Raw genomic sequence first — 22919 nt, forward strand, 5'->3', positions numbered from 1 at the left:
TTACATGCTTTACCTGGAGGGAGTTTTTACAAACACCACATCAAACAAAAGGTTGTTTAATAAGCAGAATTTTTAATATATTTATAATAGTTATCAGATTGAATGAATGGGCCGTAAAAAGAGCAAACTCCTTTCTTTTAAATCATTTATTTCCAAATGAATGGCCTTGTTGGAAGGGCTTTTTGGCCCTTATGATGCATAATAATTTCACCGCGCTCATGAGATGCTACTGCATTTTAGTTATGGATGCTTTGAAAGTTTACACTACATTAAAAATAACTGCAACCTCTTTAGTTTTATAGAGAGCTGGCCAGCACCCTACGCCGAGCCTGATTTGGCCTGTGAGCCGCAAGTTGAGTATCACTGTTACAGACCTATTATGAATTACAGGGAAGTTAATAAATAGTGAAAATAACAGGGTTTCTTTTAATTATTTCCCCATGATTTCATTCTGCTAACACAAACAGGTAGCTGAGGCAATCGTTTAAATACTGAGAGTTTAGAAGGTGTCAGCAGTATTTCTGAGTGTCACACTGATGACACTTTATTTGTCTAACACTTTATTTCCTCCGAGGATTTTCCCACTATACTCTTAGAGCCGGGTGAAGAGAAGACATACGGAAGAAGAGGCTGAAAGTCTCCTCGGAGGACAGCAGCGATGCCTCTCCGGTGGTCCCGCTCTCATCTCCGGGTGAGTTAGATCAGTAACATGCAGTCTAGACTGGTGAGTCACAGCAGGCTGAGTTAGCCTATCACTGAGGCCACTTCAGTAAGACTTAATCAGTGCACAGTGAGCTTCACTAGAGTGTGACGAGGGCACGAACTCTATGGATACAAAGGCCACTGAACACAGACACACACACAGGCACGGGGACGGGGAGGTGAAAGAGTGTGTGCTGTGTGTGATATAACACTTTAATAATACTTCATAACTGAAAGTAAGACTGCTGAGATTCACTCTGGAGCCAGTTGGAGCGCTCGTCCTGAACTGATGCTTCACAGATTGAGTAAAGTGCACCAACCAGTTCCCACCAACAATGCAGTCATAGTTGAAAATCACTTCACCTGTGACTATAGGCTTTGTTTGTGTGTGTGTGTGTGTGTGTGTGTGTGTGTGTGTGTGTGTGTGTGTGTGAGAGAGAGAGAGGGAGAGAGCAGCTAATAAAACAGACAGTTGTTTGTACTTACATTAGTCATTTTAGTTGTGAGGGGGACTTGAATGAAAAACCCCAAAGGGGGCTCTTTCTTTATTTTGTGCACATCAATGAAAGCCAACAGCTGTATGTCAATAAAGTGAGCACTGTAGAATAAATTGTTATTGAGTTCAGATTCATTTTTCTATTAGCATGTGCCAATAAAACTGCTTTTAAAAGCAGCTGGCCGGGGATTATTGATCTCCCCAAATACACCTAAAATAGATCTACACAGGTCCATATGCACCCATTAATCTGCACAACCAATCATTTTCTCAGTTAACTAATTAAATATCTCAAGTCCAAGTACTGACTGACCACCAGATCAAGCATTAAATTATATTATTTATTATTATAAATTATTATTATCCCCCCAAAACCTATAATAAAATGAAAAACAAGCAAAAATATGATTTGCAGCTCTTTTGCACCTTCCAGTTAGCTCTTGTTTTACTGGCACGTACTCAAGCTCCAAGTGTGACAAGTGGCCCCTCTATCGCACAATGTCCCCCTTTTAGAGCCAGGAGTGAATAATTGACATCGTCATGATCCTTGGCCCACAATGCACTGCCTGTTTAGTGTCTTGTTTTTGTTTGTGTTTACAGCAAAGCCACGAACCGTCCGCCTGCAGTGCACAAGTCAGTTGTGTCGCAAAGCTGCAAAGCAGGTTCTCATATTTCTTACCTGAGTCTCTGCTCTGTGTTTATTTGAGCAAGTCAAAGTGTTGCAAGATTAGAGATTTGTGTTTATTTATTTTTTAAATCTTTTTAAAAATTATTTTGGTCCAAACTGTAAATCTAAAGCGAGGCTGTTTTGTGACAGGTGTGATTTTTCCTCATAATCAGCCCTTCATAAATCCCAGGAGGGCTGAGAGGACCCGGCTGAGGAGTCACGGAGGAATGTAGTCCTCCGGACCAGAAAAAAACCTCCAGCATTTCCTGAAATTACAGCCAGCACACTCCTGTGCCATCTCCCCGACGCTCCGTGGTTCTATTTTGCCGACGGCGGAGGTATTACAGACAGGGGAAAAGCGCTGAAAGTTACCCACCTTCTCTGCCTGAAGCGCCCGTCACTCCGAGCAGCACGGCCCCGACAAACAGCAAACTTCTCGCCGCCTCCATCTGCGCAGACCCGGCGCTTCTAGTCCATCTGGGGGGAACAGAGATGAAGTTTTTGCATCTCATTTAGAGCTACTGTCGTTTCTGGCACCGTGTGGAGTTGTTGTTCGTGTCCGAATCTCAGTTACTTCCTCTCATGAATTCCCTGCCTGTTGGTAGTAAGCGCGTAACAGGAGCGGAGGCGCGCTCCCGTAGCGTGAAGGCCTGAACGGGGAGTGGCAGGTTCAGTCAACCCGCCCTCACTCCGGTCTGACTTACTTAACCCTATAACACGTTTCATTCTAATTATGTCTAAAAATTACCTTCAAACTTTAATTGCGCTTATTTCTCCTCAGAGGGCTCAAGTGGATCAAAGTGTTAAATATGGAGAACAATTAAAGCATTTACCCCGTTCATGCATAATCTGTGAATATGCTACCATCTTTTTAAAAATTTCAGTATGCCTTCTATCGCTTGCAAGTAAAGGGGAAAAGTCAAATTGGCTATATGCAGGGGCGTTTCCGGGATTTTTTACAGTAGGGTGCCACAGAGGGGTGGGGTGGGGGTCAGCATACAGGGTGTATCCAAAAAAGAACAAAAAAAATCATCTGATTTCAAAGTGCTTTAATTCCACAGCCCTTCACTGGAAACGGTCAAAAAAGCGGATTTGTGAGTTTTGCACGGTTGTCTGTGGGTAGCAAAACAACAGCAGTGACTCCAGACATGCCCGCAAAAGTATGGGACGAGTTTGCCTTTCGTATGGACATGTGCCGTGCATCCAGAAGAGGACACACTAAACACTTGTGAACAAGTTGTAAGTTTTGTTATTTTAAACTTTATTTTCAGCAATGTATTTAAAAAAAATTTTACCACAAACTTCTGTGTCCATTGCTTTAAAAAAATACCTAACCTTTTGCAATCTGATGATTTCTTTAGATACACCCTGTGTTTATGAGAAGCAAAATCTGGGCTCTCAAAAAGTATTCTTGACCCTCAAATATGAAGGGTTAAGTTTGAATAAAATGCACTTGAAATGTGTAAACTCAAAGGTTTATTTATTCAAATAATTAACCATTAAGGGAAATATGCTTGGTGTAAGCTGACCACATAACAATCAAATACATTTCATTCACCAGATTGCATTAAATGTTTCACACTGTACATTTACATGTAATCAAATTACTTAAAGTTAGAATTTTGGGGGTAAATATTTTTTGTATAGAGCATTGACTTTGAAAAGCCTGGCTGTGATTTTCAGTCCCTGAACCATACTATGACTGTATAACATGAAAAGTGGTGCTTTACAAGAGTTTAAACATAATTTTGTGTTGGTCGATTATTTTGGAAAGTTAAAAAAAATAATCTGATTATGTAAAAGTAGTAATAATTGTTAAGTAACTTAGTAATGCAACGGCTGTATAACCATCACACATTTAAAGCACCTCCAGTAAACATGCAGATTATGTAGAAGGGTGTTTTCATAATTACTTACTCATTGATGTAAATAACACTGTTGCACCTCAGGATGATTTTAATTACTTATATATTTCTGGGCAGCTTGTTATGATAAGCAGGTTCTGGATGGATGCAGGACTCTGAGGCAGGCAGATGTAAAACAGAAAATTACCTCTATTAAAGGTGAAGAAAAGTCCAAAACACATTCAAGAAGTCCACAAGGAGAATTTAAATAACAGAGGTCTAACAGGAGAAACAAAATCCGACTGGAAATAGGCTGGAAACACAAGAGGATAACAAACAGACAATTTAACAATGAACAAAGGAAACACAGGACTATAAAAACTCACACGCTGGGTGCTAATCAAGGGAAGTGAACACTACTGGGAGAAATCTAGGCACAAGTAAACAGAATCTGGAGAATGAAACTAAGGAAATAACAATTACAGACTAGACACACATTTACACAGTAAATTAACACGAATGAACACTGGTGAAAATAAACTAAGGCACAAGGGATGAGATATAAAAAATAAATAAATAAAAGAGACTAGATCTCAAAGAAACAATGACTAACACCAGACTATACTATAAGTACAAGAAAAATAAAGAAACCCCTGAACTGAAAACATAAACTTTAACTTAAAAACTTAAAATGCTGGGTCCAAAACCCAGGACCACGGCAGATCTATAATAATGCAAATTATCTACATGACAGTAAGTAACTTCTTACACCACATCCATGATGTAATACTGATCCCCAAACATCCATGAAACCTTACAATGTGAATACATTTCAGATTAAAAGGGGACATCAGGATATTTGAAAAATGTTCAAGTTAAATTGCCTGTTTTTTCAAAAATTACATAAAATGTGCATTATCATATAAGGAAAGACCTACATCAAGAGTTTATTTAGAACAATTACATAACAATTATCCCACTAACACAATATTTCACCAATTTGACGTGTAGTATTAAATGCCCGTTTAAAAGAACGACACATTTTACAATAACTGTGTCAAAACGCGTAATTAACAAATTCAAACATGTTTAATTAGAGTTTCATTTTGTTTTGTAGAAGTTGTAAAACTCCCTGTTTGAATTATTAAATGTGAAAACTGGTTACATGAAAAAAATTATCTGAAATGTATCGAGGCAACGATTACACTCTTAGCTGCATTATTTCATTATGAATCACACTGACTGATATCGATGTGTTTATTTTTGCAAACTGGCACATTTTTAGATGTAAGTCTTGCTTTGTATATCAGTATGTTTGACTATTAAAACTTTATTAATATTTAAGGAATGAATCAAATCAACATTTTAGATCAGGGGACTGTTGAATTTATAAAAAAAAAAAGTGAATTCTTTGCGTGATACAAGATTGGAGTGTCTTCATATTTCTCCCGCTTTTCTCATGCTCTTCATTCACGGTCACAAATCAGGAGTCGAAGGAGGAAGAATAAACTCTATTCATCCCAATCTATCGTCTCTCCCCACCCACAGAAGCCCGGGTCAGAGTCCAGCCTCCTGCACAGAGCTATCAGAAAACAACAATAAGCTACACACTGAGCCACACAGACCACAAGTTGCGGACCGTTCGCGAAGCTGAGTGGTGCTAGTGAGGCTGAAATATTTAGTTCCCACAGAAAAAAAAGTCATCTGCTCCTGAGGGATGCAGTCAGTTTAGTATTCTGGTTGGAAGATTTTCCCAGCAGTGAACTTTAAGTCTTAAACTTTAAGTGTTTGTTGGCTCTGTATGCAACTCCTCGTTTTAGCAAGCTGTGCTACAATAAAACCCGATCCAGTAGTCAGCAATTTTCATCACACTTGATGGTGGAAATTGCTTCAGAAAACGTGGCTGTAATTCTCAGGAACACATAAAACGTGTGTAAAAAAAAAAGAGGTCTGTGTGGGTTAAAAGGTGAGGAGGCCAGGAAGTGGGTGAGAGATAATGTGTTCAAGTGAGAGAGTCCAAGGACAACTGCAGTGAAGCACAGTGAAAATATACAGAAAAGAAGTCATTACCAAAGAACATCATAAATTCACTCATAGTTCAGTTCCCCTGACTGGCCAAGTTTTTAGATTTGGCATGAGAGAAGAAATAAGAAATACAGTGCGGGACTCTTCAAGGACAAGAAAACCATATTGTTTCCCACTGCTGCTCATAAATCCAAATACAAGTCTAAAGGAATTTGTCTTGATTATATCGGAGACACAATGAAGGTATCTGTGCATATATCACTGGCACAAATAGTACAAGGTCAGCAAGCCCTTTAGACTGCAGTGTAACAGGGGAGGGACAAACATGTCACTTCTCTACTCACTTGTCCTGCTCTGTTGATACCTCTAGCTGTGAGCATTTCATGCATTTTAACACAGGTTTAGTGTAGCAACACTCCTTCAAATCATCCACCTAAATGCAAGAAAAATGAAGGATTACTTAAACTTTTATAAGTATACATGGGAGGAAATGGAAATACATCAGTGCTTTGTAAGAGACACTCACAGGCCTGTGAAGTGGATAAACAGCTCAGTGCATTTAGGCATGTAGACATGGTCAAAACAACCTGAAAACTGAACATGAGAATGGGGAAGAAAGATGATTTCGGTGAGTTTCAGCATGGCATGGTCTGAATATGTCAGAAACTACTGATCTGCTGGGAGTTTCCCAAACAACGATCTGTAGAATGGTTTAAAAGCGAGAACATAACCAGTGAGCTGCAGTTCATATCAGAGGTCAGAGGGGAACAACCAGACTCCTTTGAGCTGATAGGATGGCAACAGCAACTAAAATAACCTCTGTTTACAGGATCTGTGGAAGCACATTGTCTACAGCAGCAGAAGACCACACCGGGTGCCATTCCTGTCAGCTAACAGGAAGTCAAGCAAACCAAACCTGAACAACAGAGGCTTGAAAAAGAGCTGCTGGATCTGATGAGTCTAAATTTCTACTGTGACAATCAGATGGTAGGGTCAGAATGTGGTGCAAACAACATGAAACCATGAATTCACCATGTCATGGATCAACAGTTCAGGCTGCTGGTGGTGTTAGAGATATATTTGGGCTCCTCCTGACTAATTCAGCTTACCTGCGTGTTGTTTCTAACCATATCCATCCCTTTATGACCACAGTGTGTGATCTTCTGGTGGCTGCTTCCAGCAGGATAACATGCCTAAGGTGTCAAAGTTCAGTCATCTCAAACTGGTCTCTGGAACATCACAATGAGTTCACTGTTCTCAAATGGCCTCTACAATCACCAGATTCCAATCCAATAGACGTTTTGGATGTGGATGAATGTGAGAGGCTCATCATTGATGTGGCAAATCTGCAGCAACTGTGCGATGCTGTCATGTCAATATGAACCAAAATCTCTAAAGAATGTTTCAAGCACCTTTTTCAGTCGATGCCATGAAGAATTAAGGGAAAAGAGTGTATACTAGGAATGTGTGTCTGACAGCTGGATTTGCCACCATTTAAAAAAAATTATTATTCCAAATGTAACTTACAAAATCAAGCTCTTACTGTAAAAAATGACTGTACTGTATTAAAAATCTTTAGGTTTGTTTGCCATTAAAACTGCTACTTTAGAGTTCCCATAAACATCTTTTTACTGTAAAATATAACCTCATATGCTTTCCAGAGACTTTACATCACATGTTTTCTGAACTATAAAAGGATATCAGCTTTGCTGTAATTTCCCCTCTGTCCTTGCACTTCACAGGCACTGAAACACTGCTCTATTCAACACTAACATTAAAAAAAAAAACAACCCTGAAGGCGAGTGCAGAGCAGAGGTTATTTATCGGTACAAAGACTTAGGTCAGGTTGTGGGCCAGCGCTAGCATAACCACACCACAGTTCACAGGAACACATCCACTAAAAGTCTAAATACTATCGTAACACTTCATGATTTTAACCAACGAGACTTTGTGCTCAGCAAGGAATCAAATACTATATTATATAATTAACATTTCCAGTAGTTTTTAGTTATTTTTCCTGCCCTCATGGACATAAACATTTGCAGCATTCAGCTGTATTCACTAGGAACAAAGCTTGTAATGTGATCCACCAGAGTGCGTTTACCTGATAGCACTTGTAGTACTTTGAATGTTTCTGCTTGTGCATTTTTACCATTCATGCATCCACTTGAGAAACGTTTACACCAGTGCAACGCAGAGAAATCCCAGTGGAAGGGTTAAAAATGGTGTCTTTACAATCCTGTGCAACTGAAACGTTTTCAGTCTACAGATGGAGTGATGGTTTCTGTAAGACAGCTATGAAGTGGCAGCTCTCGGACAACAGCTGCTGAATGGCGTTTGCCACATCGCAGAGCAGCGAGACACAAGAGAGCAAATACCATTGGCATATTTTACTGCATTCCTCAATGCACACATACCACATACTCTATTGTTTGCTAGTATTTTGAATACTTTTTTTTCATATTTAATCATATGGGGTAAAGCTGAATTTGTGCAATATAAAGACAGGATAAATCCTAGGTGCAGAAAAAACCCAACCCCTGCTTAATTTCTTCTCAACAAAGAACAATTTTATTTATTCCATTACTGAAGATTTTTTTTATTTTTTTGGTCAAACATTAGATGTGAGGTGGAGGAAAGTACACTTGGTTAGAGAGGTGACAGTGCACAGGGCAGCAGGCAGGGGGCAGCAGACGAATGAGAGAAGGGATGCGGTTACCGGCAAGAAAGAAACGGAACAATGGGATGAAATCACAGCAAAAACTGGAGTGTTTTCTGCCAGCTCTTCAGGAAATATTTAAGTTATTCAAACAGATTTTATTACAGTGAAAACACTATTTTCTGATCTGTGAACAAAAGGATTTTGGTAGAGAACAGGCAAAGATTTTGTGTTAAATGGACAGTTTTCTCTTTAAAAGTGCTCAAATAAAAGGGGCTGATACATCTCGCACTCCATCTGAGAATATAAACCATTTTTCTGCAATAATAAACACTGTATACATTATATATAGTCTGTTCTATTCATAACTGTTCAGTGTCTCTGTGGTGATTTCAGGAATCTTTTTGCCACCCAAACCTCTCCGTGCATTTTGTCCTCTTGTCTTCCCCCACCCCCATCGCAGGCTGTCAGCGAAGCTAAATATACCCGTCTTCTCACACGCATTCATGCAGCAATCCTTCAACATATATGCGCTCACACATCAGCATGATCTAGCTCTCTCACACTCGGTGATCCAGTCTATGATGCTAAAAAACGACGACAACAACAAAAAAAACAATACAATGTCCTGTCAAGGCAACATGTACACACATACTGGTCATTGTTCACATTCTCACACAGCAGTACAAAGGCATGGGCGCAGTTTCACACACAAGCACAGTAAGTGCACACACACCCCCATGTAAAGTGCACGCATGGAAGGGAAGCTCTGAAGGACGAAGGTGTACATGGAATGAATTCAAAGCTTAACATGCTCAGTGATACGCAAGTTATAATGCAGTGTGTAAGGCTGATTTGTGGATGGAGGATGTTTAAAATACTGCAGAAAGAATTGCAACCAAGTCAAAATTAATGGGTATACAACAGCTCATTCACTCACACACACTCGCACACCAACTAAGCCCTGAATAAGAAACTTTATGCAGGAAAAAATGACAACAAAAAACATAAAAAACAGACAGCTTCCTGTTGCATTGCTCATTATTCCTACCTCAATCATTCCTCACACTAAAAGGCAATCCAGGTGAATAAAACTAAAAACACTTACAATACTTCCAAAAATCACCAAAATGTAAAAGGAAAAAAGAAAAATCAAGCAACCAAAGTAAGCAAAACTGCCAACAAATTAAAGCACAAATTGGTCAACATCAGAATTTTTTAAAAAGAAGGCAGGTGATTAAAACAAAAATAAAAATCGGAGTGACAATGAAGGACACGGCAACAAACAAAAGCACAGTGGAAACAAGAGAGGCACAAAAATAAAGGTGTGAGGGGGGAGGGAGAAAAACACAGTCAGCTAGAATGGCCTCCAACATCCCCCCCCACCCGTTTCTCTCGCTCTGGAACAATCAGCTGCCGGCCCCCCTTCACCGGGGGGCACCTCGCTTGTGTCTGCCAGTCCACTTTCGGCACACATGGAACCCAACACATGTTGCTCCGCCACACCGAGAGGCCCGACCAATGATAGGGTGCCATCTATTGTCAGCGCATCAAACTGCTGTTTGGATGTCCAAAGAGGCTGGTGAGTGTCAAAATTATGGGATTGGGAACTCGCACAAATACACAAAACCCAGAGGAGCGCTTGGAGTGAAGAGTTGGGTCTGCTCTGGGTCGAAATCAATACTTTGCTTCATCCTGTCGTGCGCTTACGAATGATGGAGAAAGAAAGGTAGCACGCATCATCATTACAAGGCAAAGTGGAGTGAGCGTCATACATCGTGTGGTTGTTTTTGTTTTAAACGAGAATTTACGCCAAATAAATAACAAGAAAATAAAATTTAAAAAATGTAAACAAAGTCTGCTTTGATGAAAGTCGTGGAGATATCATGCATGTCATCTGGGAGGCTGAGCTACTTCAGTGTTCGGGTGTCCCGCTGCCCTGACTGGAAAGGTGCGAAGGTGTAGGCAAGGTGAAGAGGCGAAGAGCTCCTCCTACTCGACTTTAACACCCAACTTCTCTGTGTTTAGTAAGTAGAGGCTGTCATCTATGAGGAAACTGGAGGAAGAACAAAGTAACAATCATTCACCATAAGGTAGGTGCATCTGATTCCCCTAACATTTCTCTCAGTATTAGTGCCAAAACACTTGTTTTCAGCCGCAATTCCATCTCTCACATATTTTTTTACAAACCTGTAGAAAAGGAAATGCACTGGGATGGTGCTGAGGTGCCAAACAGCGTGGGCATCTAAGACCCAAAGCAGTGGGGGAAAGTCCAGAAGCTCCAGCAGGGCCAGACCGTGGAGCAGCATCACCACCAGGCCACACTTCCACCAGTACGGCAGGGTCCGCCGGTTCTGCCAGCACCAACAGAGCCACCACAGGAGGTTTACCATGCCTTTAAAAGCCCAAAAAAGATAAGCAGAGAACATTACATGACAGATATTTGAAGGAGCTGATGCTTGAAGGACAGCAGTGAATGAGACGATCATATAAAGGGGTTTAAAACATAATTAGGAATTTCTAATGAGGAAGCACAGGTTGGTTAAGTTGCTATAACAAGAAATATATGCTAAAATAGATTACTGCAGGGCTTTAAATGTAAGAACAGCAGCATAGCGATGCTTGCTTGCAAGAAAAACAAACAAACAAACAAAAAAACAAGCCTTCCAGTCTGTCCTTGAAAGTTTGGATTTATTAAGCAGACTGATTCAGTTCACCTCTGGCTGATCGTCAGTATAGTCCACTGTAGCTGCTACATCACAAACTATTCTACAGTTGAGAGAATAAAAGCTGGACCGCATGGAAAAGTAAAAAAAAAAAAAAAAAAAGATTCCTCACATATCAGCCATCTACAGACTTATATGTTACTTGTGGACATGCACTGTACCGATTGTGGCGTTTGCAGCCATGTTGTAGCCGTAGTCAAAACTGACAAAGGTCAAGTAGGACACGTGTGAGGTAAAGACCAAAATGAGCAGGACTCCCACCATGCTGGACACCCCGGGTTGCTTTAGGCCCAAAGTTCTGGCAAAGAGAGGAAGGAAGGGAAGTAACGTGAGCATATTCAGCGAAGTAAGACAAAGGGTTATAACGACCACACTTGACAAATATTCTCTCTCGTTTTTAATCCAACTTTATCCTAGTAACAGAAGATATTTGAACCAGGATTAATGATTACCCTCTAGAATGTGGTTTTGGATGACAGTTGGGCGTTGAAGGTTTGCTTACCTGACGCAGCACAGGTAGATTGAGTAAAGAATGACAGCTGTTGCACAGAAATAGTCCATTTTCTGTAAGAAAAACATAAAAAAAATCTAAGGTCAACCAATGCTTGTTTACAGAAACTACACTGCGCACAGCTCGAAGGTTGATCAGTAATGGCATTAGGATGTTGCTCATTTGCTAAGCTCATTAACCAATCAAAGAGCAGAATGCTCGTCTCAACAGGTGGTCTGGCAAGTTGAAATGTACATTAGCAGTTTTCCTCACTCTGTGTACATTAAAGTAAAGCTTTTTTTATTATTATTAAAACTTGATCATATGACTGCATGTAAAACTCTAAAACACTGTTTAAACAGTGTTTCTGGCAGAAAACAAAATGACTGAACACAAGTAAATGGAAGAAAACGGGACTCAAAGATGGGAGATCCCCAGTAGGATACACACAAATCAACTTTTTTTTTTTCAGGGTAATAAGTTACTAGAGGTTTAAAAACCCTTACCTCAGTCAGATAGGTGTCCCGGGTGTGAAACACTGTGGACCAGAACCAGGCATTGAGAGATACCTGACAAAACACACAGATTTAAATATTAGAGTCTGAATAACTCATTGTTTGGATAATTTTTGCAACAGACATACAAGTTTTTGATAGGAAAACATTTTTTGTTTATCATTTTAAAAAACACAACCTATTGGCCAAGTAATCTAGAAGTGCTTTCTATTAAGTTAGTAACTATTTCTTGAGGTATAATGCTGGGCGGTTAATAAATAACGGGTCAAGCAGATGGACTACAGTAGCACAAGACCACACCGGCTGCCACTCCTGTCAGCTGAAAACAGGAAAATTAGGGTACGATTTATAGAAGAAGATTTAATATAAGATTGAAAACTTTTGTCCTTTCTGATGAGTCTCCACTTCTGCTTCAACATTCAGATGGTAGGGTCAAAATATGGCATAAACAACATGTCCATGTCTATCCCTTTATGGCTACAGTGTACCATAATCTCATGGCTGCTTCCAGCAAGATAGTGCAACACATTCAAAGGTCAAATCATCTCAAATGGCCTTCACAGTTACTACATTTCAATCCAGTAGAGCACCTTTGTGATGTACTGTGATGGGAGACTCAGATTATGGATTTCCAGCCACAAAATCAGTCTATCCAATCTCAGTGTACAGAGACAGCCAGCATATAGACAACTTTGTCCTTTTGGTGATCAAGCATAACAAAGATAACTGACTTTTTGCCCTTTTGAAGTACAATAAACACAAACACACCCTTTTTTTTTTATGTTCTCCATCACAACCGGAAACAGAAATCGACTCACCAGGGAGAAGGCGTTGATGGTGTGGTACATGGGGCTCTGTCGTGGCACCGTGCTCCGATAGCGCAGTAGCATGAGAAGGCAAGCCAGGCCGTTCAGCAGAGAGGCCAACGCGGATGCCGGCTCCTCAAAACACAAGAAGCGTGCAAACGGCCACTGTAGGGGGAAAACAATCATTTGTCCATAATTTCAGATTTCACTGAAATCAATGAAATCTCACAGAAAACATAAAAGTGGACAGCACATTCTTTATTGATCAACCTTGGGTAGGAGTGTGTGATATTTGAGTAACAAACCTTGCCGTGGAACTGTGGGACCCTGTACCCCTCAGCCTGGTAAAGGCCGACTGTGGTCCACATGCACTGATAGCGGCAGTCGTCACGGCATGTCCAACCTGGGTGCAGGAACAAAGAGAGGAGCTGAGCACAAGCACATCAGAGCTGCAAATTTTGGTATTGATCTGATACAACTAAATACAGGGCCAGTACTGTTGACACCAATAACGATATTTGAATCATTATTAATTTGCAAACTCTGAACACACTTTAATGACCACTAAATCACTGTAATTCTTTACATTTCTACAAATAATTAGTTAACACAATTCAAATCAACTCAATTTTACTTGTAGCACATAGTGACAACAACAATTGCATTAAGGTGCTTTATATTGTAAGATAAACACTCTACAATAATACAGAGAAAACCCTAACAATCAGATGACTCCCTTATGAGCAAGCACTTTGGTGACATCGGGAAGGAAAAACTCCCTTTTAACAGGAAGAAACCTCCGGCAGACACAACAAAACTCATCTTTCAGATTTTCATGCAATTTGAAACCAGGTGTTTTGGAAACCTGGAATGTAAATGTGCCTGTCTCTACAGCATGTTGGGTCAGTGTCTGCTGTTTAAATGTGCTAAAGGCTATAAATGAAATAGACGTGCCAGTCAACACAAAAAAGTTCACACATTTTTTTTTATAGCCCATACTTGAGGTGTATTTTGTCATTTTCACCAAAATTATTAAACACAATCCAGTGGGCTACATACTGAACTTAGAGGAGAGCAACAAAGTATCGATCCTATTGCACTAATATCGATCCGATACCAATACCAGCGTTGGTATCAATATTTGGATGATCCCACCACTTCTACATTCACAAAGCAGGGGATCACGCTGAATTCCCCTTACACTAAATAAGCTTGAGTGATCATCAATAAAATAAGCATGGAAGCTGTTTCAATTCTTGTATAGCAGTGAATAAACTTAAATACACAAGCAACTACAAAAGGCATTCCCTAGATATTTTATACAACTTTAAGGATAGAGATAAAAGAAAACAAATTAAATATTTAAAGGGGTTGCTTTTTGGCCAACTAGTTGTGTAGACACAGAACAGAAAAGTTAATAATGGCAGAAGGGTGGGGTGACAATAGGGTTGTTGGGAGAGCTTGACCAGCCTGAAAATCTGGTTTTTAGTCTTGAAGGCTATGAAACAAGGTCACATTTTTAAAGACATGTGAAGACTAAGAGTCACGCATGCAGGCATCAGCAGAAAGCAGCTGCATGCACGAGTGAATATAATGAATGTAAACAGCAAATTAATGGGGGTCAGTTAGCAAATGTTGCTATACAAATATATACATGTACAAGTTGCCACAATATAAATAAGCACTGATGAAAAATCTACTGCTAGCAAGGTAAGTTAGCTTAACTTACCTGTCGACAAGAGCAACTCACCTGTCAGTGCCATGTACTGCGGCTGGGCAGATAGGAAGCCGTTTAGCCGAGCTCCGGTGCAGTTTGTGCGGACACACTGCTTCACACAGTCTCGGTAAACTGGCTCCTTGTCGCCTTGAGAGGACTGCACAGTGGTCACCGACATCAGGAGCAAGAGGACGGTGACCACAGCGGGGAGTGTGACAGATGTGCCGCGGAGTGACACCACAGAGGCCATGGCGGTTCTTCTGGGCCCGTCAGGATTCACGAAGGCACGACGGGACGACAGCGGCGTGAAGCCTACAGCGCGCATCACCACGGAGCCATCCCCAGTTTGTGCTGACAAACCAGGCCTGAAATGTTTTACAGTACCGCTGCTGGACCAGGAAATGCCCACCCTTCCTCTGCTCCCCTGAGCTCAGCCAAGTTTCAAACTCGAACAGCGTTTCCTGTCGACATTTCAAAATTAAAACAACTTTCCCGGAAGCGTATTTGCTCAAGCTGTAGTAGCCTGTATCATACAGGTCTCAGCTAGTATAACTTAACAGATGCTTCTCATAAACATAATTTCTACGTCGTAATACTGCTTATTTGATAAATTCAGGCTAATATTTTAAGATCGGTTGCTTTTATTTTGAAGGCGGAAAGTTTTGTCGCAAAAACCTTTACATCCTGATTCAGTCGGCAACGTCACTAGGTCACATGACACATTGACTTTTGATTTTAAAATAATGATAATAATATTAATATAATATAACAATAATGTAACGTATAATATATACAATTGTTATGATAATAATGATATGTCAACTTTATTGTATATAGTACTAACCGTTTCTTACCATTTTTACTTGGTTTTTTCAATTTTTATTTTTATAATTTCTCTAATTCACTTCCTGTCCTCTGTACTGCTGCTGTAACAAATGAATTCCCCCAATGATGGATTAAATAAAGTTTATGTATAATAATAATAATAATAATAATAATAATAATAATAATAATAATAATAATTTTATGATGATGATGATGATGATGATGATTATTAGTAGTAGTAGTAGTATTAGTATTATTATTATATCAGAAACTGCATCAGATTTGTGTGGGATTCATTCATGACAGGAATTCATTAATATATTTAGATTTTAGTTTTTTGCAAAAGTTTTTTCCTTTCCTGGGAAGGAAAATCGGAATTCCATTTTTTAGTCTGAGTGTTTAGTGTATAGACTCTTTCCCTTCAGAGTTGTGTTGTTGGAATCATTGAGTGTTTTGCTGACAGTATAAAAGAAATCATCTTAATGGTATTATATAGCTTTCCAAAACATATGTATCATTCAGCTTTAATGGTGCCTTCACAGATATATAGCTTGTCTGTTGCACGTGCACTGATCCAGCTGTGCGCCAATAACAAACCAGCTTGGTGAGATCCACTTTTTCCACTTTTCACTGACTCTGTCTTAATGAGCTCAGGGCTGAGAAAATGATGCCATTTCTCAACAATGTTTAAATACTTACTTTTCTTTTTTCATGATTGAGTTTTATTTTGCAGTGCAGTGTCAAACTGTGCTCACTGACAGTGACAGCAGATTTTCTTTTTCACAACCGATTGCCATAATTTTCACTGGGAAATCATGCCTGCTTGTTTTGTTTTTTCGGTCTTGTCTCCAAGTGTTTAGACTCTTCTGATCATATAAATAACTATAGATGGTGTAACTCATCCAAGTGACTTCTGCAGTCTCAGCTGACCTACAGTCAGCTGAGACTGCAGCTGACTGAAGAAGTCACTTGGATGAGTGATGAACCATTTCTTCCACTGACAACGCTACATCCAGATGAACAGAATCAACCTTTTGGGAACTGTAGATGGTCTTCTTCTTCCATCGTTTCCCTTTAGGTGCCCCCTCCCCCCAATTGGATCATCTGCCTCCATCTCACCCTAAGCCATCCTTCTAAGACACTGTAACCCTCTGCATGTCTATTGGAACCTTCTCAATAGATCTCCTCTTTTCCTCCTGGCTGGCAGCTTCATATTCACTATCCTTTATCCAATATATGACACACAATATGTCTGCCTTTATTCTCTCTATCATATCAGGCAGCTCTCTCCCTTTCTCCTAAGCCCTACATTTAAAGTCCCTACTCACCACCTCCACACTCCTGCCTCTCCTTCTCCCCCTGCTGCCTCCTAACACCTTCACTCTCTTCCTTTGTCTTTGGCCATCAGTAGCTTCCACTAGCACCCCGCTGGCCAACAGCACCAGAGGTGGTTGTTAATAACCTGGACCCCAACATATCCGGCATCTAAATCTTGTTCTTTTTGATCCGCATGTTTAATTTGGCAAAGATTTTAACCCAGATGCTCTTCCTGATTCAACCCTCCCCATTTATCCAGGCTATGGACCGGCACTAGGAGTATAATGGCATTCAGCCGCATCTGGTTGGGGGTGGGGGTTCAAAATTCCCAAATTCTTTGCAATTCTGTCTCAAGAAAAATGATTCCAAATTCTGGAACTTTCTCTATAATATTTTCAATTTAATATGTGAGTTTAGATCATTTGAAAATCTGATTTTGTCGCAATTTTATCCAACAACTTTTGATTTTACTAATCACAGGGTGTCACATTTATTGGAATCAAGGATTGAAGTAGATCCAAAGGTAGACTACAGTTCTTCTGCTTACTATGTTGGTTTTATTCCTGTAATGTTTTTTTTCTTTTTATCCTTCTGTACCTTTACCCTGAAAATGATTTTTCATAGTTTCACTGCAATCTGTAATTACTGCTCTTTTCTTGCTTGCTCTGAGTTAAAGTGGTACCCACCCCTGATTTGGGATCATAGATTTATATTGAGAAATGGGATGATGGATAAAGTTCACACTGACAATGCTTCACCATATGCATAATACAGTCAGAGTGCAGTCGGTGCTCTACGGGGCTGTCCACAGTCACCCGGCAGTTCGTTCACCCGCGCCCCCACTTAAACCAAGAGACACAGTGTGGTACGAAAGATAGTGGATTTTATTTGTACTTCTTTATTTGTTACAGTGGAGACACAGACACAGTCACAACAGCAGGAGTGGAAACAGCAGTAGGGTGAGGTGGGGGGAAAGAAAAATCAAAAACAAAGCTGTTTTGCTTTTGTTTAGCTTTTTTATGCCGCCCACCCAACCACCCTCTTTCACCATCTCTTTCTCTATTTACAAGATTTTTTAAATCGTGCTTTCCTCTTATTACTGTAACCTTTCCTTTCATACCTGTGTTTAAGAGAGTGACTAAATAAAAGAGAGGGGTAGGCAAACTATTATAGCGCAGTACTCCCACTCTTTTACTGTGCACTCCTGGCCGGTACAAACAGAAGGAGGGATCCATTAAACACTCTGTGCCCGGTTGAGACTAACAGACCGCCGGGGCCAGACTGCTCGCCTGTTTCAAGCAAGTGACTGTGCATGCACCACAGCACCCAAGAGACATTTTGACCAACCACACTGAACTGCATATGCATATATATGTAGGTATGATGCATGCACTGTTGGCCTCAACACAGGAGGACAGAATGAGTCATGGGCGAGTAGGGGAGGGAAAAGATGGAGGAAGAAGAGGCAGGGACAGAGATAGAGAGAGCGTTTCGGTGTCACAAGATTATTTTTTATTGAAAATAATCCCATGTTCCCCTGTTGGTACTCACACACAAACACCCCCACAGCCTCCCGTCCTCTCACTGAACATCTCGATAGAGGAGACAAGTCTTTTCGTAAGAAGAAAGAGCCGACCCGGGTGCGAGTGTGTGCGAGGAAGATGTTTCATTGGTGGAGAGGAGGAAGAATTAAGGGTATGGACAAGTGTGGGTTTCAACAGAGGTAGAGATGTCGAGGATTTATTCCTCCTTGTCCTCTCCGTGTGTGATGACGTAGCAGATGTTCTTGTAGTCAACGTTGCCAGCCACATCAGGGGGGAAGGCAGCCCAGAGGTTCTTCATCTGCAGATGAAGAGGAAATGAAGAAATGCGTAAAAAAGCCTAGCAAAAAACAAGGGCCAAATCGCGCCGTGAGTCAACGAGCAAAGTCCGATCAGCTCACCTCCTCAGCGGTGAACCTGTCGCACTGGGTGGTCAAGAGTTCCTCGAGGCTGGAGAGGGAAAACCCAGGAAATTTAAGATTAAGATGAAAGATTACACCAGGAAGAGATCAGTGTAGTGATGGAAGATAAATGCGAATAAGCTTACAATTCCTTCTTGATGGTGCCAGTGCCCTCGGGGTCCAGGACCTTGAAAGCGCTCAGGATGACGTCCTCAGGATCAGCACCTATGAAAACAAAAACAGAGAAAAAAATAATAATTCAGAACTATGTTAAGCACATAACATTAACTGTTTAGATGAATAACAACCATCACCTTACAGCACCAAGTATTTTATGAAATGGAATTCAAAGGGCAATTGATATGTGCCAACACACCCTTCAGCTTCTCGCCGAACATAGTCAGGAACACGGTGAAGTTGATGGGGCCGCTGGCCTCCTTCACCATGGCCTCCAGCTCCTCATTCTTCACATTCAGCTGACCCATGGTGGCCAGCACGTCCCTGAGGTCGTCCTTGCTGATGATGCCATCTCTGTTCTGGTCGATGATTGTGAAAGCCTGGCGCACACAGGGAGATTAGTCAAAGATTAGATCAGAGTTCAGCCAAACTTCAGCTAAAATAACACTTAATTAAAACCGGTGAAAACTGAGATTCTCACATTTCTCACAAGTCCTTATTATCCAGCTTGTTTTTCATGATTATTTGTGCAAGGCACTCTGCCAACGTAAATGTGTAAATGTGGAGCAGTTAGCTCCTTCTCCTTCCACATAGGAGGGCGTATCACCCAATGAAACCAAAGATGGCATTGCAAACCTTTTGGGACTTGGCAGCGGGTCAGCCACTTGTCTTTCTAAGGTGTTAAAATGGCTTGAGAATGTGAGACAAGCCCCTTGCGACATTTAAGGAGAAGGTATTGATTGCAGCTGTCATCCTTTTGCCTTGTGACTAAATCTTATGACCATGTTACCAATGTTCTCTCTGCTTCTGAGGCCTCTTAAGGGCCTGCCAAGCTACTGTTGACATTGTATTGTCTTTCATTTAGATCTGTGTACTGAAGAAAACCCCTACAAATGAATCCTGATTTCTGTAATCTACTGATAACGACACTATTTACCTCGTTGATCACAGTGCTAAAACCCCCAAATTCCTTCAGTTTCAACCCTGAGCTCCCCTTCCCCTGTGCACCAGCTGTTGGGCCACATTCCAGTGGAGTCACGGAGCGAGTGTCTCCGAGGAGAATTCCTAAGCTAGCATAGAGCAGAGGTAACTGCTGTCAACAGGAGAGCTCAAATTTACTGTCCTGCCGTGCTGATGAGGGCATTTTTTGCTGTTGTGCAACCAAAGTGACGAGATCTATACCCTCTGATAGCTCTCTCACGTTACGCTCAAGGTCATATGATAGAGTGCTCGGTTATATCACCACCTTAGAAGTTACTGATAGAAAGCTTGAGGTGTGATGAGGAAAAGGTTACCTCCTTGTACTCCTGGATCTGGCTCTGCTCGAACATGGAGAACACGTTGGAGGATCCACCCTCACCCTGCTGCTGCCTCCTCTTGGCTTTCTTGGGTGCCTGTGATATGATGTAAGGTGTAAGAAAATCCATACATACAGGACATGAACTAAAGAAGCAGATCCTGGTTAACTCTCAAAATCATCATATGAAGAAAAATAAATAAATCAAATCAAATTTATTCCTGAATAAATTTAGCCAGGATTGGCCATTTTGCCAATTGAATCTCTTTTTAGGGTAATGACTGAATTTTTCCCCCTCTTAAAAAAACTATAAACTTTGAAACAATCACCCAATTTAGGATAAAACACTATGTAATGTGTTGAGGACTACAATAATAAGGAATAGGTCCTGCCAAACTTTAGCTCAAGGCAGCAGATAACACTAACACTGGGTCCAAATCCAAAAACTGGGACTCCTTCAAGTTCACTTCATGGGATGTTGGTAGTCCAGATAGCAAATATCTTAATGATATGCCCATCTCATCATTTTAATGTAGAGAACATCCTAAAGACTTTTTTTAAACCCAATGAAGTGGCCACACTCACCATCTCTCAAGTTTGTGAGGTTGTTGTTGGTCAAGAAGAGAAGCCTACGCCAAGCCGATGTGACTGACATGTAGGTATTGAATGCCTGGGGCCTTATATACTAGCCCATAGGGGGCTAACTTTAGCCACACCATCAGGTTTGGCAGGAAAACAGAGCTGGGGTATAGTAAGAGAAAGAGGGAGGAGCGAGGAGGTGGCTGGGGGGATCGGTTTACTGATGATCCAAAATAGGCCGCAGAAGTCTTGGAATGAGGTGAATTCAATGCCAACAGTGACTTTGGTGTCATCTGTGGACTAATATGGACAGACGGGACACGCAGAGGGACAACTGAAACGTCCCCATTTTACTTATTGAGTCTTTGTCGTGGCTATTTCTGTCAACTTTATATACCCATTGTGAGACTTCAAAGCCCAGGGTGTGATGGCAAAGTGTCGCTGCTTTACTGCCTTAATACAGACACAGATGAGACAGTTACCCTGCAGTCAGCGCGGCCCGTTGCCTTCTATTAATTAATACTCCAGTGCTGCTCACTATATCTCAGCTAACATTTCCTGAAGTCATCACCTGTCTAAATGATAGGTTTGATCTGAGGTTCGTGGCCATGGCCAGATCATTAGTGGCCATCAGGGTGTATAAACAGTTGTGAAACCTGAAAACAGTTGGCTGATGGACATTGGTGCAGGTCCAGCAATGACACACGACCACTGGGTCTCTGGAAAAAGTGACCATGCATCAGTGAGAAATCCAAACAGTCCTTTTAATACTGCCTCAAGTAGCTGGAAATGCTCAGTGGAAAGAATAACATTGAAAGTGTTACTGGGAGGGGAACAAAATAGATCACAGAGGCCACCTTTACAGGGGACTAAAGATATAAAACAGGTGCTCACACCCAGTATAGTGAACCGCTTTCTCTGTTTTACTGATTCAAGTGTAAGAAAGAAAAAAGAAACAGGCAAAATGATGATTGGACTAAATGACCAGCTTTACCACCATGAGTGCACTAATTTGGGTTCCTCCTCGAGGTTCCCAGTATAGTTGCTTTAGGATAGGAGGACAGTGACCCACCCACTAAACCCCATATATGAGCTTCATTGGCTGGCCATCAATCACACAACTGTACAGCTTAGGTATGTATGTATTGGTATCCAGCGCTGGCGTGAAGTGATCCCGAGTCTTAGCTGGCTTGTGGGCGTAGCATTTCACGTGGCAAAATATGACCTAAATTATCTGAAATGTTTTGTAATGATGGAAAACGAAGCACCCGATTCGCAAGGAGGAAGCAAAAAATGTGTTGTATGTGAAGCCGATAAGCAGCCAGCTCAGCTGTAGGCTCGAAGGTTGAAAAAAGAAGCGATGCAGACACGGAAGGAGAAAGACCGAGCAAAGACTATGAAGACAAGACAGCTGTACAGACTGAAATAGCCCTGCTGCCCTGCTGCCATTCTGTTTCTCAGCCATTTTGACCCCCTTCTAAAATTTAGCAGACTTCACCCTTCTTGGCCTGCGTTGCCCCCCAGCCAACTGTCAGTCCTTTTTTACCCTGTCACTGGTCAAATGGTTTAAATCTGTGAGGCAAAATGGACTCATTAGGTCATCAATAATAATAGAGCCCAAATGGAAAGGTTTCCTCGATCGGACAATTCCTGATTTAACATGGAAATGTGGCCAACTTCCAGCTACTGATTAACTCAGGCCTTTTTAATGGCTGGCAGATTTATTTCTTGTAAACACGCAGGTATTATCAGCTAAGTAATGAAGTTGTTATTAATAAGCAAATTTTATATCACCATTTCACAGTTTCTTTCCTTATCTGTCCTTTGTGTGGGCATCTTAAGACAGGGGTGTCAAACATAAGGCCCGGGGGATCAAATCGGCCCACCGAAGACTCAAATCCGGCCCACTGGAAAGCTTTATGCGAAGGAGAAACTCAATGTTTTACAATGTGTCCACAGTAAAAAACAAACAAACAAAACAACAAAAGAAATTTACATTTTCTGCGAATCAACAGAAAATTTCAGTCTAGTTACGAGGACTTGTTCTGTAATTTAACACATTTATTTCTTACAGTTTAATCCCAAAGAGTCGTGCTGGCACATTTCTTTCATTTGCCACAGCAGCATTTCTTTTT

The 22919-nt window shown here is 41.0% G+C and overlaps 3 protein-coding genes and 1 long non-coding RNA gene across 5 annotated transcripts in view; 1 reads left to right on the forward strand and 3 right to left on the reverse strand.

Annotated features, from left to right (window-relative positions):
* Positions 1-2560, reverse strand: part of erbb2 (erb-b2 receptor tyrosine kinase 2) — a 29674-nt gene extending 27114 nt beyond the window's left edge. Inside the window, exon 1 of one of the 2 annotated variants that reach the window (XM_031758714.2) lies at positions 2242-2560. In XM_031758714.2, the coding sequence (XP_031614574.1) occupies positions 2242-2377 (136 nt within the window). In that variant the 5' untranslated portion in view covers positions 2378-2560. The remainder of the gene's footprint in view (positions 1-2241) is intronic. The other variant, XM_031758717.2, reaches the window with a different exon arrangement.
* Positions 450-2235, forward strand: LOC120441425. Its single transcript, XR_005614069.1, has 3 exons — positions 450-691; positions 1799-1860; positions 2016-2235. It is a non-coding gene; the product is annotated as an uncharacterized LOC120441425 (long non-coding RNA).
* A 5752-nt stretch (positions 2561-8312) lies between the features above and the next one.
* Positions 8313-15108, reverse strand: pgap3 (post-GPI attachment to proteins phospholipase 3). Its single transcript, XM_031758729.2, has 8 exons — positions 14681-15108; positions 13236-13333; positions 12943-13095; positions 12116-12178; positions 11622-11683; positions 11281-11417; positions 10584-10788; positions 8313-10449 (listed from the first exon to the last, which is right to left on the reverse strand). The coding sequence occupies exons 1-8, from the start codon at positions 14970-14972 to the stop codon at positions 10386-10388; spliced, it is 1074 nt and encodes a 357-aa protein (XP_031614589.1). The 5' UTR covers positions 14973-15108; the 3' UTR covers positions 8313-10385.
* Positions 15109-17654: 2546 nt separating this feature from the next.
* On the reverse strand, positions 17655-20943 carry mylpfb (myosin light chain, phosphorylatable, fast skeletal muscle b). Its single transcript, XM_031758721.2, has 6 exons — positions 20791-20943; positions 20204-20302; positions 19108-19288; positions 18878-18956; positions 18732-18780; positions 17655-18631 (listed from the first exon to the last, which is right to left on the reverse strand). Exons 1-6 carry the CDS (start codon positions 20791-20793, stop codon positions 18530-18532), a joined length of 513 nt encoding a protein of 170 aa, XP_031614581.1. The 5' UTR covers positions 20794-20943; the 3' UTR covers positions 17655-18529.
* Positions 20944-22919: the final 1976 nt, after the last annotated feature.

Source organism: Oreochromis aureus, linkage group 8 (assembly GCF_013358895.1).
Source record: "Oreochromis aureus strain Israel breed Guangdong linkage group 8, ZZ_aureus, whole genome shotgun sequence".
NCBI classification, from domain to species: domain Eukaryota; kingdom Metazoa; phylum Chordata; class Actinopteri; order Cichliformes; family Cichlidae; genus Oreochromis; species Oreochromis aureus.